The sequence below is a fragment of the Eptatretus burgeri genome, chromosome 10 (genome assembly GCF_056783735.1).
Source record: "Eptatretus burgeri isolate ZD-2024b chromosome 10, Ebu_testis_v1, whole genome shotgun sequence".
NCBI classification, from domain to species: domain Eukaryota; kingdom Metazoa; phylum Chordata; class Myxini; order Myxiniformes; family Myxinidae; genus Eptatretus; species Eptatretus burgeri.
In genome coordinates, this window is record NC_140970.1 from 87333730 (window position 1) to 87349619 (window position 15890).

Here is a 15890-nt window from a genome sequence, read left to right on the forward strand (position 1 = left end):
GTAACATTCCTCAATCAACGTTCTATTGAGTCTATCCCTTATCCTACTTGTCTGCTGATGCAGATCGACACAAGCCTTCACCAGCAAGGCTAGTTATTCATTCTACAGTATCATACATACCTTTTTATGTTCTTTTTTGCTTAAATCTCCACAATCCTTTGGATCTTCAAACTGTTTGTCCTTATCTTGTTCTAAATGAAAGGTAAGAAAAAATTTTTTTTTTAACAACTATAAAAATCTCTGAATGACAATTTGCTTTACAACAATAATATTAGTGGGTATCACAATTTATGGTGCGTATGGAGACACTTGGGATTAATTTTTTTTCCACGCTTTACCTCTTGATGGTAATAATTTTCCATGAACTTGGAAACAGGTTAATTATGCACTCATCAAATGTACATTTCAGCCTAACCTGTCATTAAATGTTGAAAATTGACATATCAGGTGTTTATAGCATCAAAATGTAAAAGCAAAATGTTGCCTTTTATGACAAGTTAAACAAAAGAAAACTCAGGAACACAGCTGTATGTTCAACAGTGCCATTCAATAACTAGCTTTCTTTTTTTATATACATACACACACACACACACACACACACACACACACACACACACACACACACACACACACACACACACACACAACCATTTAAACTCTCACTTATAATTCTCCATTAAAATTTTTGTGCCTTTTTAAAAGTACTGTTTAAGTTCTTTAAGCATAAAAGTTAATAGTTCATCACAAATGCTTGGAAGGCCTTTTATATTGACATTGTCCTTTGTTGGCTTTAATCAACCCAGCCATGAAGACTTGCTCTCAAACTCTATGGAAGTTAGTAAAACTTTTTTCCCAAACTTTCCTGCAGAGTTTTACAAACCTCTGTAGAGTTGAATAAAGTTGTATTTTTTATTTTATTACAAGGGAACTCGTATATGTATAAAGTTTGTACGATCCATAAACTTCTTTCCTCGTGTTGCAAATTGTTTTATTTGTTTCCGTTCAAAGTGTATGCAGCAGATGTCTGCTGATTGCATCTTTTCTGGGGGATACGGCTGGGGATACGGCTGAGCCGCTGCTGTGGTGCCCCCATAAATCAGGGCAGGCATTTTGGAATTCAGACAGGCATTTTCCAGCACTAACTTGCCCTCTTGTCATCGAAAGACAGCGTGGGCTCATTAATGACCACGAGCAAATGAAAGCAGCCACGTACCTAGCTTAATATCCCATATGACAGTTGATTCAACATCTTTCCTGGAAACCACCAGTGCGACAGTTTAGTTATGTCGAAGATCAAACGCAGACTAAACAGCTCAGAGGCGTGTAGTGTACACGTACTGAGCTGTTTTGCGAGCTATTTTTCTTGATTAAATTGTATATATTTACAAAAAGCGATGACAAATAATTTTAAACTCCTTACCAACCCTCTTCCATTTGCCCTTTGTTTCATGGATTTTCCCATCTCTCCCCTCGACTTCACTTCCTCCCAACATTCTTCTGCTCTTATCTGCCACCTCCACAACTCCCCTACCCATTTCTTGGACACTACCGTAATATTTTTTACTTCCTTTCCTCAATTTATCCTCCTCCCCATCCTGATCTATTGTACCATCAGTACAAGCATCATTATCTGTGTAACATTATAGCAGCACCGTGAATGTTTTTGTTCCACCAGTGGCTCATACAAACGAGTTACAGTTTCTTTCTTTTAATTCTCACGGCACCTGCTCATCTTGAGACTTTTGATATCAGATATTGAAAGTGGTATGTATAATTTCCTTCAATGCCTTGATGAATGCATATCAGTCAGCAGAGGAGGTAATTGTGGGGTGAGTCGTTGTGCAAATTATTGTCAGAAATTAAGGGGCAACGCCGACATATTCCAGTGTGGTGTTAGCATGCGGTCACACAGCAGGAGCTCTGTTAATGGTGTATCAGCTGTTACTGAAGCCGTGCAGTGCTTGAATGTGGTAATCAAACCACTAGGCAGGCATCTGTCCAGTTTGTAAAGCACGATTTCTGCCAAAATTCCCGAGCCACACTGGGAGGACTGGATGTTGTCCTACTGTAATTTCCTGTTCTGAATTAGACCACCCACTAATAAATGTCAGCCTGAACAAAATATTGCACACCGTGACCCCATTGTGATGAATGCTTTGCGAAAAACCACACTTTTTACCATGCAATAATGCACATCCTGATGTCCTAGTAGTGCTGTCATGATTATGACCAGATATGTCATTCTGTCGAGGAAATTTTTGGAAACGGAAACCGAATAACAAGATGCTGTTTTCCTTTACATGTGCATGCAAATGCCTGAGCCACATACTTCACAAGGGGTAAAGATCAGTTTTCTTGCTACTTACTTTTAAAGCCAGTTGTACTGCTTTGCAAAAGCTGGCAGTCAGCGCTGAGTCGACGTACTGCCTTGGACAGTAGTGGCGAGTCTGCAGCATTGAGGCCCAGGTGCTCTCGGTTTTCAGCAGAAATTGGTGGCAGTGGCCCAGCTGAAGCACGAGCCATGCCCATAGGCTGCACTACAGGACTCAATGGGCTTTCTTCTTCATCCTCCCAGTGTTGCTCTGTCAAAGAAAGTCTACGGCTGCCCAAGCCTACGGGCAAGCTAGAGGGCTTCACCCGTAATTTTACAGCTGAGCTAGGTCCATCAGATGAATTATTACCTTTGGTAATATAATCTTGTGTCCAAGAAGCCAAGTCAACTCCATAAACCGAAGAAGGACGAGGCTTAGAAGGACGAGGTTTACCAGAATTAGAAAAGAAAGAGGATGAAGAGTGAGATTTGCTCCCTTCCTCTCCAGGAATAGAGATGCAAGATCTACTGGGAGTCATCTCACTTGTTAAAGAATTCTGGGTCTTGCTGTCTAAAATTCCATATACTGATGCTGGTCGGTTTCTGCCCCCCTCATGTCCAAGAAAAGATTGGAGTGGCTCTGTTTTGTTCACTATTCCACCAACTGAAAATGAACGAGATCGACATCCTGAAAATCCAGTTGTGAAAACCTCGCCAGGCAACGTTTCATTGACGTCATAGAATGAAGTAGGTCTGGTTCTCATTTTGTGCCGAAAGAGAGGTGATCCAGGCCTGTTGAGGTCTCTTCCAAAGCTAGGTGACTGTGACCTTTTGTTGAGCAACTCACTTGGCACAGCAAGTGTTGCGCTTATTGCTTCAAGACCTGAGACAGATGATGACCTCGGCCTCAAGGCAACTTTGTCAGAAGCAAATGATTCTCCTTTTCTTGATACAACTGAGCCTCCGAGAAAGCTATGCTGACGTTTGAAGGTTTTGGAAAATACCTTATCTCTCAGGAGAGTAATCTTCTCTGCATCATGTTCAATGGCAGGAGCATTTTCCAGAAACTCTTCATCAACAGGAGTACCACCTGGAAATACAAATTTGAAATTGTTCTCTTCAGTTTCTTGTTTTCTATTGTGAACACCATTTGAGAAAGCAGTGTGTAACTGCTTCGCTGCTTCCTTCTCCAGTGTTAGTCGACCCATGCTAAATCTTTCAGCTTTGCATGAACTTCTGTTTCGATTTTCGCTGAAGTCCTGGATGTCGAAGGATGTTGCATGATCCATGTCAGATACTACTCTCGGGGTTCTTTGGTTGGTGTGCTGACACATCTGTCTTAACCTGATAGTCTCATGCACAGCATTATCAGAAAGTGCCCTGTGCTTTTGATGGGGTTCTGTTGATGTTGATTCCTGGAAGAAATTACTCATTCCTTCTTCTTTCTTTTCAACACAAGCACCTGTGCTCTGTGACGCCTCCCTGCTATTTAAGTCGTTTGCAACTCCGAAGTTCTTATCAAATATGTTGTTGTCATAGTCTTCTGGTTTTTGCCCTTCAAACATTTCTACAAGGGAACTGTTTGTTGTTAACTCACTGATATCATCAATTACAATGTAGTTCCGTGGCAGTTCTCGATAAAGTGAGTCTCCTGTGAGGCTGGACTGTGGGCTTTCCCGAAAACTGCTCGGTTTGTCGCGGCTTGGTTGAAGGTCCACGTAGTCGCAGAGACCTTCCCTGGATGTAGGTGAAACGAGCGAAGGATTGGGGCCGTCCATGACTTCATACTGTGTTTGTACTTCAGTATCAGTATTAGTTTGTATCAATGACTTGACCTCAGGATGAGAATGATGATTGCAAAATTCGTACTGAGAGCTTTTGCTTGAACCAGACTGGATGGCCACACCTGTGACACTGCTAATTGAAGGATCCGAGGATGGACTGGACAGAGAATTTGTAGTATACGACGTATATCCAACTTCATCAGATCCCAAGTCCTTTGTCGTGGGTGAAAAAGGCCTGTGAGTCATTTGTGATTTAACAAACTCACTACTGCTGTTCGTAGGACCATTGTTTACACAAATAGTCTGCACAATCGGAATCGACGGTGGGCCGTTTGGGTCCGTAATGTGCTGCATTGCATGATAACGAGAAGAACAGGGCGTCCAGCAGTCTGATGGAAGGGATGAATTTGATTTGGGCAGAGCATTCCCATTTGATTGCATCGACATTCCATCCCATACTTCCCTCTCTGGACTTAAACATGCCATCCCAGGTATCCTTTTCTGTTCTTGGTGATGAACATGGTGTGCTGTGGTTAGCTCACTATCAGAAAAGCACCCTCGATCCTCAATGAGGTGGGCAAGTTCACGCCTCTGCCGTTCTTGGAAGAGAGCCTCACGCCTGCGCCGCATGCCCTGCTCCAGGCTGTGCAGTCGTGCATCCAAGAGACGCTCCTCTTCATCCAACTCATGCTGTCTTGCTCGCAGGCGTATTGACTCATGCTCTGCCTGCGCCCACACGTATGAAAGGGGCAGGTGGAAGGTTAGAATGAAGGGAGAATATGAGAATCTTCTTTTTTTACCTCTACAAGTCAGTATATATTCAGTTGCCATGAAGAATTCAACCATTCTGTAACAAATCAAAACAAAGTATGGCATGCTGTGTTTAGTTCACTATCAGAAAAGCACCCTCGATCCTCAATGAGGTGGGCAAGTTCACGCCTCTGCCGTTCTTGGTATATACTTCATTAAACTTACTAATAATAAGCCTTGTGGGTATAATAGTGGCCTGTTGATGAGGAAAATGGACTGGCATCCCAGAGTGGATTCTAAAATCCTGCTGATGCCAACAGTATGAGGGATTTGGATTCAAAGCTTATCTCAGGAGAGTAACAACATGGCTATAAGGTTGCTAGATACAGGCCAGCTGGCTCACTACTTCTCATGACTTGCATGAAACGAGAGGGGAATGTGATCAGTATGGTATGTACTTGGTGCCAGGCCAAACTAGGTGGTTGACTCCAACATCTCAGGGCAAGTTCAGATGGGCAATCAAATTTCCCTACAATAAGGCAGCACCATCATTCCGTTAAGCAAGTAAATAAAAACTTAATTATCTCCAGGAATCCGAGTCAAACATCAAACCTCAAGGATTTTTTTTTCCTCCTCACACAGGCACATGCGGCGTTTCCACAAAAAACATAAACCATCAAAAAAAACAAACAAAAAAAAATGACGGGTGATGTGTTTTTATACCAATGCCAACTAAAGAAAGTAAACCCTCTCTTGTGATTCAAAATGCATTACATATCAGTACAAAACACTGACAAACTAGAACGGCACTCGGTAGAGCGCATACCTCCACCAGGCTGAACTGTTAACGATTTGTATCCCACTGATAGGCCAGATCTGGATCCGGACCTGAACAAAAATCCAATCGACGTGTTCTTGTCACCTACCCAACTCATCCACCAAGTTTTGTCATAACTCATCCACAACTTCTTGAGATTTTTTCATGCTATACAGCATATTGTTTATGGCTCCATCTCTCAATTGTGAAGCATCACTTGAAAAATTATTGCATCCAGATCCGGATCTTCACCAAAATCTAATCAATTGGTTCGTGTCACACATCCAACCTGTCCAACAAGTATTGTCCGAATCCACCCATAACTTTTTCAGATATCCTGCTCACAGACAAACAAACAAACAAACAAACAGACAAACAGGGGTGAAAACATAACCTCCATCCACCTTCGGTGGTGGAGGTAAAAATATCCAACTTTATTTATAGTCATAGGGAAATAGGTCAGCCTTCTATTGTTACGATATCAAAAAAGAGAGGTATTTACAATGCATTCAGTTACACATTTCATTTTTAAACAGTGAGAAAGAATATAGCCCCCATTTTGTGTAAGATTTAAAAGGGCAAGTTACATGTTTATATTCAACAAGGATAAATTATACTGAATTTGGCACAGTACATGAAACTTCCATTCATTCATTCGTATGCAGCATGTCGCTTTGGGTTTGCATCGGTTCTTTCAGGGGCATGGCAGTGTCACTTTTGCAGTGCCCCCTGTAGGTTAGAGCAGAAACTTGGGATTTGTTCATGGTGCCAGCAATAGGTCGCCTACTCTTCGTGAAGGACACCGTGGGATCTTTAACGTCCACCAACTAATGCAGGCAGACAGGACGCTCATTTTAACGTTGCATCCGAGGGACATCACAAACATTGATGAATCACCCTGCCTATGAAACATTGGGGATGACAGTTTATAGCTGGGTTCAGATTCAAATCCAGACTCGACAGCTTGGAGGTGTTTGTGCATAACTTCATGCTATCCTGCCAGCCCTAAACTATATTTGAAGATAGATCATGGAAAAAGAAAAAGAAAAAAGAAAAGAAAACACGAATGTGTTTCGATTTAAAACAAACAAAAAAAAGAAGCTTATTCAAATATAACTAGTCTCAACCAAATCAGCTTGTCATTCTAAGATTGTAAGTAAAAACCCAGTTTGCTCGTTAATGATTATTAGGGAGGGCTTAATCTGCCTGCCATGTCTGCTCTGGATTAAAAGTGATGGCAGCCCACACATTGTGGCGGACTCTTAATGCTCTCAGTACAACTTAGGATGAGCAAGAAAATGCAGCCTATGAAAAGGCAGAATGGAAAACTCATCTTGCTGGTGAAAGAGAGTGTCGATCTGCGTCGGCGAACAGGTAGAACAATGGATGAACAGGTAGAACAATGGACGTTGATTGAGGTGTGCTAACCGCCATGGGAAGCATTGAGAAGCTGACATTTCAGGGTTAACCCTTAACAGAACAAAAGGCCTTTTCTTTCTCAAGATTCAACAGACAAAATATTATTCTGCATCGCTAAAACAGCAATGTTTTGGACATTTTACACCAAGCGATGTGATTTGAGAATTTATAAGTACGTATTCATATTTTACAGTAAACTACATATTATATTGCAATAATGATCATTTGCATTTATAATAATATTGCATTACAATGTAATTTATAATAAAATAAATGAAGATTTAGCCTTAATTGCATTCCACGGGAGGGAAACTATTTATATGGTAACACTGTACCATTTCAGTTTTTGATACAAGGGTCAAGGCCAGTGGTCGGCAACCCAAATAGCAAGAAGAGCCATTTTTTCAAATTTGGTCAAAAACGCGACATCTAAAGAGCCGCAATGCAGGTAAACCCCATTTCAATAATTGAATAACAGGACAAAGACACACACATTGATTTGTAATGCAAAACATGTTTATTGAGTTGGTATCAATGAAAGGGGCCATCAAATTTTCATCAGTACGTTGAGTCAGCCTACCCACATTTACCTCTGCCATCAAAGGTGGAAGGAGGTTATGTTTTCACCCCTGTGTGTCTGTTTGTTTGTTTGTCTTTTTGTGTGCAGGATCTCTCAAAAAATTTGTGGACAGATTCGGATTAAAGTTGGTGAGCAGGTTAGGTGTGTGACAATGATGAACTGATTAGATTTTGGTGAAGATCCGGATCTGGATCCAGCTACTAGACTTTTTCAGTGATTCTTCACCATTGAGAAATAGGACCAAAAATTATATATATATATATATATATATATATATATATATATATATATATATATATATATACATAATGATAATTCGAAAATATATTGGGCCCGATATGTTCTACTGGATCAGGCATTGCGTGGTGGATGTATGCGCTCAACCGAGTGCCCTTCTAGTTTTGCGTGATTTCTGCGATAGAGTTTCTTTGGAGAGTCGTTCGATGTTTGGAGAGTATGCTGTTGTTTTCATTTTCAAGCAGGACTTCAAACTCGCCTCGTTCAATTGGTTTCTCAGTTTGTTTTTTTATGAAATTCATACTTGAAAACACTTGCTCGCACAGGTAAGTCAATCCGAAGATGGACAGAATGCCAAATGCATATCTCTTCACATTACTGTAGGTTTCCCGTAAAGAATTCCAAACTTCAAACACAATTTGGTCTTGTTTTTTTTAAGATCACGCATTTCAGGCCATGTGTGTTGAAGTGCCAGGGTAGATCTGTGTCTTCGTAACTGAGATGATATCGCCGGTGCTTATTTCTTTCAGCTTTAGGCAGTCAACAATAGTTGACAAAATATCTTCTCCCCTTATTTGGCCTTTGAGGGGCAACAATTCAATCAGCTCCTCTCGAGGTCCTTTGGAATTCGCGTACCTGTCGAGAAGAGCAAACCTGTGCAATGTCAACACCACACGACTCGTCACAAGCGATAGAGAAGCCCGGAGCTGAATTAATGTCTTTCATCTGCTACTGGTAATGTCTCTTGCCATTTCTACTGTTCTCTCCCTCACCGTCTTTGCAGACAATGGAATGTCTCTAATTTTTTGAACAATTTCGTTTTTGTTTTTGAAATCACGGTACAGCTGCTCCGGTACTTTAATAAAGCACTCTTTTATATATTCGCCATCTGTGAACGGCTTTCCTTGTGTTTCACAATCTCTTTAGTTGCCACATAACTGGCGGTAGTTGTGCTCCTCAGTGATTTCATCCATTTAGTGAATGTGTTCTTACTTTGGTCTGTTTTGTGCCTCAGCTCCTCTGTGGCTCTCTTTCTGGCATCTCCAACTGGATACTTTTCAGCAAACGTGTGTGTTTTTATAAAATGCCTCTGGAGATTGGATTTTTTTTGTTGTTGGTGAATTTCTCATGGGAAATGAGACATAAAGGGAGCCCAGCCAAACTTGATATGAACGTGAAGGATTCAGTCCGTTCGTTTTGAAATTCTCCGTTTTTCCTCTTTGATCTTCCTCTTCTTTGAAGCCATTTCACAGTTGACCTTCACAGTACCACTGATGAATGTTGCAAACTTCTGTTTCCTGAAAATAATTTAAAGACTCAAAACGCTGATGCATTATCAGCATTCATCAATACAGTTTAGATATGGAACAACAATACACACACACACACACACCATTTCTTGGACGTGAGAATCTCATTCCGAATCCCTCTCGAACATCCCTCATAACTCACAAGTCAAAGTCCTTGGACTGTCGTGCCGTAGGCAGTCTATGATATGACAAGCAATCCTTCCTGTCGGCACAATTGCCACAACAAAATAATGAGCAAAAATTAACCATTTTAACTCCTATTTTAACAGATGTAAATACAATGATGCAGTGCACGTGTAGTTTGGTTTTGTTTGTTGGTACTCCAAGATGGCGGACGGCAAATGTGGTGACGTCACACGCACCTGCACCCTCTATTGAAGGGGGAGTTATAAAACATCTCGTTTGTTATTTATATACAAGTCATTCATGACGGGATTTTCGCTTCCCTGCCCAGTGAGGATCAGGGCGTCGCTAGCTTTTTCGAAGGGGGATTCGAATGGTAAACTGAGGCTGCGTAAACGAAATTATTTTATTGAAGTACAAGGTGTGACAATGTCTTGCCACCTGTTTTAAAAATTGTGACATTGCATTTTATCATATTAGCTGACAACACCGAAGGTTTCTACAAGTTTATTCCATATACATCTGCAGTACTCTTTTAAGTTATTACACATTTTACAACATATTCACAAGCCTTAAGCGTCCAGTGGATCTGCTTGTGCTCCATCATTGTCATTACGGAGAATAAGTTTGCGCCATGTTCTGGGTGGGACATTCTCCGGAGCATTTGTGGGGTTGTCCAATTAAAAGGAAGTCTCACTGCTTGTTTAATGTCATCGGTGGTTTTGTAATGCTGCTGTGCAATAATCTCTTTTATGAAGCCCTAAAGGCAATGTCACAATTTTTACAAGGGGTGACAAGACATTGTGGCTACCCTGTCCAGTAAAGTAAAACTGTGTAAATAAGAAGAGCACTTTGGAGAGCGCATCCCTCCGCCCTGTAATGCCTGGTCCACGAGAACATATCTGGCCCAATACATTTTTGAGATATCATGCAATATATCGTTTTTGAGCCCTATCTCTCAATGGTGAAGAATCACTTGAAATGTTCTAGTCGTCGGATCCGAATTCGGATCTTCACCAAAATCAAATCAATTCGTCCTTGCCCCAAGTTTCGTCCGAATCCGTGAACAACTTTTTGAGATATCGTGCAATACAACAGTTTAGCCCAATCTCTCAATGGTGGAGAATCATTTAAAAAAAGTTATCAGATCCGGATCCGAATTGTCACCAGAATTGAATCAATTCTTCCTTTTCACACACCCAACGTGTCCACCAAGTTTCCTCCGCATCCGTCCACAACTTTTTGAGATATCCTGTACACAAACAGACAAACAAACAAACAGGTGGAGACAGAAAAGGGTGAAAAGAAAGAGACAGAAATGGGTGAGACAGAAAGGGGAAAGAGGGTGGTGGAGGAGGAAGTTCGTCACATGTCATTCTCACCATCCACGTGGCCTGCATATGTTCCATCTTTTCCTTGCAAGAACTCCTTTGCTTCGTAATCAACTTGGATGTTAATGGTGTGGCACATTCAGCACTTTTACCAATTTGTTTTGCATTTTTATAAATTACACGTACGGTTGTTGGAGGCGAAACTCAATGTTGACCAACATCGACAGCACGATCAACACATACCATTCTGCATATCACATCCAATTTCACCTCAAAACCAGCACGTTTACAACTTGTGATGAATAAAATTGATGACGACACCAATGAGCCAAAACATTGTGACCACCTGCCTAATATGCTGTTGGTCCTCTGTGTGACGCCAAAGGACCTCTGACCCGCCGAGGCATGGAGTCTACAAGACCCTGAAGGTGTGCTGTGGTATCTGGCACCAAAACATTAGCAGCAGATCCTTCAAGTCCTGTAAGTTGTGAGGTGGAGCCGCCGTGGATTGGAATTGTCGGTCCAGCACATCCCACAGATGCTCAATCAGAATGAGATCTGGAGAATCTGGAGGCCAGGGCAACACTGTGAACACTTCATCATGTTCCGCAAACCATTCCCGAACAATGTGTGCAGTGTGTCAGGGCGCATTATCCTGCTGAAAGAGGCCACTGCCATCAGGAAATACCATTGCCATGAAGGGGTGCACCTGGTCTGCAACGATGTTTAGGTAGGAGACACGTGTCAAATTGACGTCCACATGAATGGCCGGACCCAGGGTTTCCCAGAAAAACATTGCCCAGAGCATCACTCTCCCTCCACAGGCTTGTCATCTTCCCACAGTGCATCCTGGTGCCATCACTTCCCCAGGTAAACGGCGCAAACGTACATGGCCATCCACGTGATCTAAAAGAAAACGGGACTCATCGGACCAGGCGACCTTCTTCCACTGCTCCAAGGTCCAGTTCCGACGTTCGCGTGCCCATTGTAGGCGCTTCCGACGGTGGACAGGGGTCATCATGGGCACTCTGACCGGTCTGCGGCTACGCAGCCCCATACGCAGCAGGGTGCGATGCACTGTGGATTGTGACACATTCCTGCAGTGACCACCATGAAAATTTTCTTTGACTTGTGCCACAGTAGACCTTCTGTCAGTTCGGACCAGATGGGATAGCCTTCGTTGCCCTCGCGCATCGTTGAGCCTTGGGCGCCCAACACCCTGTCACCAGTTTGTGTTTTGTCTCTCCTTGGACAACTGTCGGTAGGTACTCACCACTGCTGACCGGGAGCACCCCACAAGCTTTGCCGTTTCAGAGATCCTCTGACCCAGTCGTCTGGCCATACCAATTTGGCCCTTGTCAAAGTCGCTCAGGTCTTTACTCCTGCCCATTTCTCCTGCATCGAACACATCAACTTCAAGAACTGACTGTTTACTTGCTGCCTTAATATATCCCACCCCTTGACAGGTGCCATTGCAACAAGATAATCAATGTTATTCACTTCACCTGTCAGTGGTCATAATTTTTAGCTCATCAGTGTGTATTTAACAATACGTATCACACTGCTGCATGCAAATGTTTTAGAAGTGCAACAGAATGTCTGAACAGCGCATTTTTTCAGTTTTGTTTTTTTCGGGGTTTTTTTTTTGTTTGTTTTTCACTTTCCTCACTCATATTGAATAGCCGTGAATCGCTGCATGCATCACTTTTGTAATTTAGAAAGATTACAAATTAGGACTTTTCAAATGAGGAACTTTGAGCGATTTCATGCATAAAATGATATGATTTTCCACGATCGACTCTCATTGTCTCATCAAAGTATATTGTTACGAATTTCGCCCGCCCGGCGTGCGATCGGCCACGTAACTTGAATCGCGACGCGTCGCCCACCGGAACGGACAATTCAGTCGTGACCCTCTTGGAACTATCGCCAAGGAGCTAGTCACGGGTGGGGGTTTAACCTCACCACAACCCAGTCCGCATTCTACCCGTGCGAAATAGGGTGAATCGCCGAAAGTTGATATACCTAAGTACTCGCACGGGTAACCTACCGAGGGGTTGTTCCACGCCACAGGTCGACTCCGGACACGAACCGCCTAAGCGGCTCGTTCCGTGCCACAGGGATAACCGAGCGGAGTTATCATCGACCTTGACGGTTCAGATTGGTTACCGGGTGTTTTAAACCCACTATCATTCCCTTACGTGATGCAAGATGGAGATTCAACAAAGGAAAGGACGAAGCGAAACGGGGGAACAGTTCAACAAGCAAGCACTTTATTTCACACACGTAAGCAGGCAAATAGGAGCAAAAGCAGGCAAGTAGGAACAAAGGAAAGCACTACGACCGAATAAAAGGCAATTATTTACAGCACAGTCACTTATACAGGTTTTACTTGTCAGACTGGCGCCACAAACACACATACAAAAGCCCGAAAAGAAAAGAAAAGAAGTGACTTCCCTCATGGACCGTCAAGTCCTCCTCTCCTACTACCGTCAGTGCGGTCGCGCCTGGTTCCGGCCTCCCACGCGGCCGGCGAACCCTCTCCGGCACCCCTCGTCCGGACGCGCAGGTCCACCACAGGCCGCACTGCGGCGCCTCCCGTCCGCGTCTCCACCAACAGGCCACGCCGGGCCACGAGCGCGGGGACGAGAGAGGTGGAAGGGAGCGCTTTGGAGAGCGAGACACAAGGAGAGAGATCGAGCCTTTTGGAGAGAGAGTGAGAGAGATCGAGCCTTTTTGGAGAGAGAGCTGGTGCCTTTTTCGGAGAGAGCTACAGCCAACATGAGCCACGATCAGAGAGAGTGAGCCTCGCGTCCGTTTGCCTTTTGTAAGGCGGGGCTCCGCCCTTCACCGCGCGGGGCTCCGCCCCGTTCGCGGCTCCACCTCCCTTCGAGGCGTTTCCAGAAGGCTCTCGAAGGGGGCGTGCCCCCACTCCGACCGCCTTATGCCGGGCCTCCACCAATGGGGAGGGAGCTGCCCTGCCCCCCCCTTCCCATGCCAGCCTTGGCACCGCAGAGGGGTGCCCAAACCCGCGCACTAGCGCAGGTTTCTTTTTTGCCGTTGTCGTCGGTTGGTTTGAGGTTGTTGGATCCAAAATAACGACAGAGAAAGAAAAATGGCTAACTCAAAGCGTCGCAGCCCGGATGAATCACACATATTCCCTCGAAACAACAGGTGTGGACTAACTAAACATGAACTTAGCCTGCAGTTTTTTTAGCTTAGCCTCAAGTTTTCCTGCAGGCCTAGTCCCATGCTCTGCATCTCACGCCGCAGTTTTTTCATTTCGTTTTTCACCTCGAGTGCGTTTCCAACCATTTTTGCCAGCAATATTTCTAATAGCTGGCCTATGTCAGGTGGCCCGGTGACAGTCGCTTCGCCATTATCGGGCGCGGATCCACCGGGGACCGAGGAGGGATTTTGACGGAGGAGGGGAGGGGTGGTGTCATACACCGCGGCCCCCGCCGCTGCACCCATTGCGGACTCTGCATTTATTTGTGGGGAATAGTCAACCTGCATAATGGGAGTGTCCTGCATGGTCATTTCGTCCTGAGCCATAGATTCTAACATTTCTAAATTCATTACCCCCTGCTCCCGTTCGCCTTGAAACGCCATCTTGCTTCTCGGAAATAATTTAAAAGCTCGGAATTTAATGGGAATCGAGGGTTGCTCTTCACACCCCTGATCCGATTCCCATTAATTTGGTTGGAGGTGGGATGGATTTGAATCCCACACTCCCGAACACCAGTGTTGTAGAATTCCCGCCCGTCAGCGTGGGAACGACCGCGTCTAACCAATAGCGGTCGCTTCGCCCACCGAACGGACAATCCAGTCGTGACTTTCTGGAACAACGCCAGAAACCAGTCATGGGTGGGTTTTATTAATCCCACCATGGCCCAGTCCGTATTCTACCCGCAGGAAATAGGGTCAATCGCCGAATATCGATATACCTAAGTACCCGCACGAGTAACCTACCGAGGGACCGTACCTCGGCGGGGGCCTGCTTGGACACGAACCGCTTAAGCAGTCCGTTCCGTTCTGGGATAACCGAGCGGGTGTTATCGCCAGACCTCGCAGGACCCGGTTGTATATATCGGCTATTTAAAAACCAACTATATTCTGAGTGCAAGATAGGGCAGTTCAATGAGGGAATGGACGCAACGAACAGGTTTACATTCACACAAGGACATTTATTATAATAAAGCACGTATGCAATTAAACAAGGCAAAACACAATGCACCGATACAAGCAACAAAAGCACGACAAAAGAACTACAACCGTCTACTTATTATGTACAGTCACTTGCACTTAACAGCAGTTCCTACTTATTAGATGGGACCACGGACAGATGCACGCACACACACACACCCAAGAAATGGTGGCAGAGGCCTTTAACGAGCTCCAGCTCGGAGGACAGGTAAGCTGAAACCCAGAGCCTATCTCGAACCTCTCCACCTCGTGTGGTCTTCAAGTTGTTCGGACCCGGGCTCCAGCGAGAGCGAGCTGGATCCAATCGCTGAGCCGCGATCCTTCCTGAGTTCCCGCGAATCCTCCCGTGCTTCTCAACACGTGCTGGTGAGACAAGGCGCCGATCCTTCCCGTCGATGCGTCGCTTCCCCCGAGGAACCACCTCCCGCCCTTCTCAACACGTGCTGGTGAGACGAGGGGCCGATCCTTCCCGTCGATGCGTCGCTTCCCCCGAGGAACCACCTCCTGCACTTCTCAACACGTGCTGGTGAGACGAGGGGCCGAGCCTTTCCGTCGATGCATCGCTTCCCCGAGGAACCACCTCCACGAAGAGGTCGATGAGTCACACCAAGCCGGGAACCAAAATGGAGAACAAAGAACTCCACGAACCAAGAAGAAGAAGCCACCACTCGCAGCTCGAGCCGAGCGACCGGCTTAACTTCCTTCCAAACAGGGCAGCTTGAAGCAAAAAGCTCTCCCGAGCCAAGCAGAAGCCGAAGCTCACGGAACCATCAAAGCAAAGAACCTCCAAAAAGCCTCCTCCCTAGTCAGGCCTCAGCCGAAGCTCACTGAGCCAGCCGAAGCAAAAAGCTTCCGAAGGCCTCAACCCTAACGCAAGCCAAGCAGGACCCGACGGTCTGCTAAACGGCTACTTTCAACTCCCTTCTCCAACTCTGCCCTCTCCAACTCTCCCCTCTCCAACTCTGCCCTGAACAAAAGAAAAAGATCTCCTCTTATCCTTCTCCGCCTCATGACCTCGTGCT

The 15890-nt window shown here is 44.7% G+C and overlaps 1 protein-coding gene across 1 annotated transcript in view; it reads right to left on the reverse strand.

The window, feature by feature from the left end:
• Positions 1 to 15890, reverse strand: part of LOC147019028 (uncharacterized) — a 198672-nt gene that overhangs the window by 86873 nt on the left and 95909 nt on the right. The window contains exons 3-4 of the mRNA XM_085899206.1: positions 2367 to 4821; positions 121 to 191 (exon numbers count right to left, since the gene is read on the reverse strand). Of these exons, the coding sequence (XP_085755332.1) occupies positions 121 to 191; positions 2367 to 4821 (2526 nt within the window). The remainder of the gene's footprint in view (positions 1 to 120; positions 192 to 2366; positions 4822 to 15890) is intronic.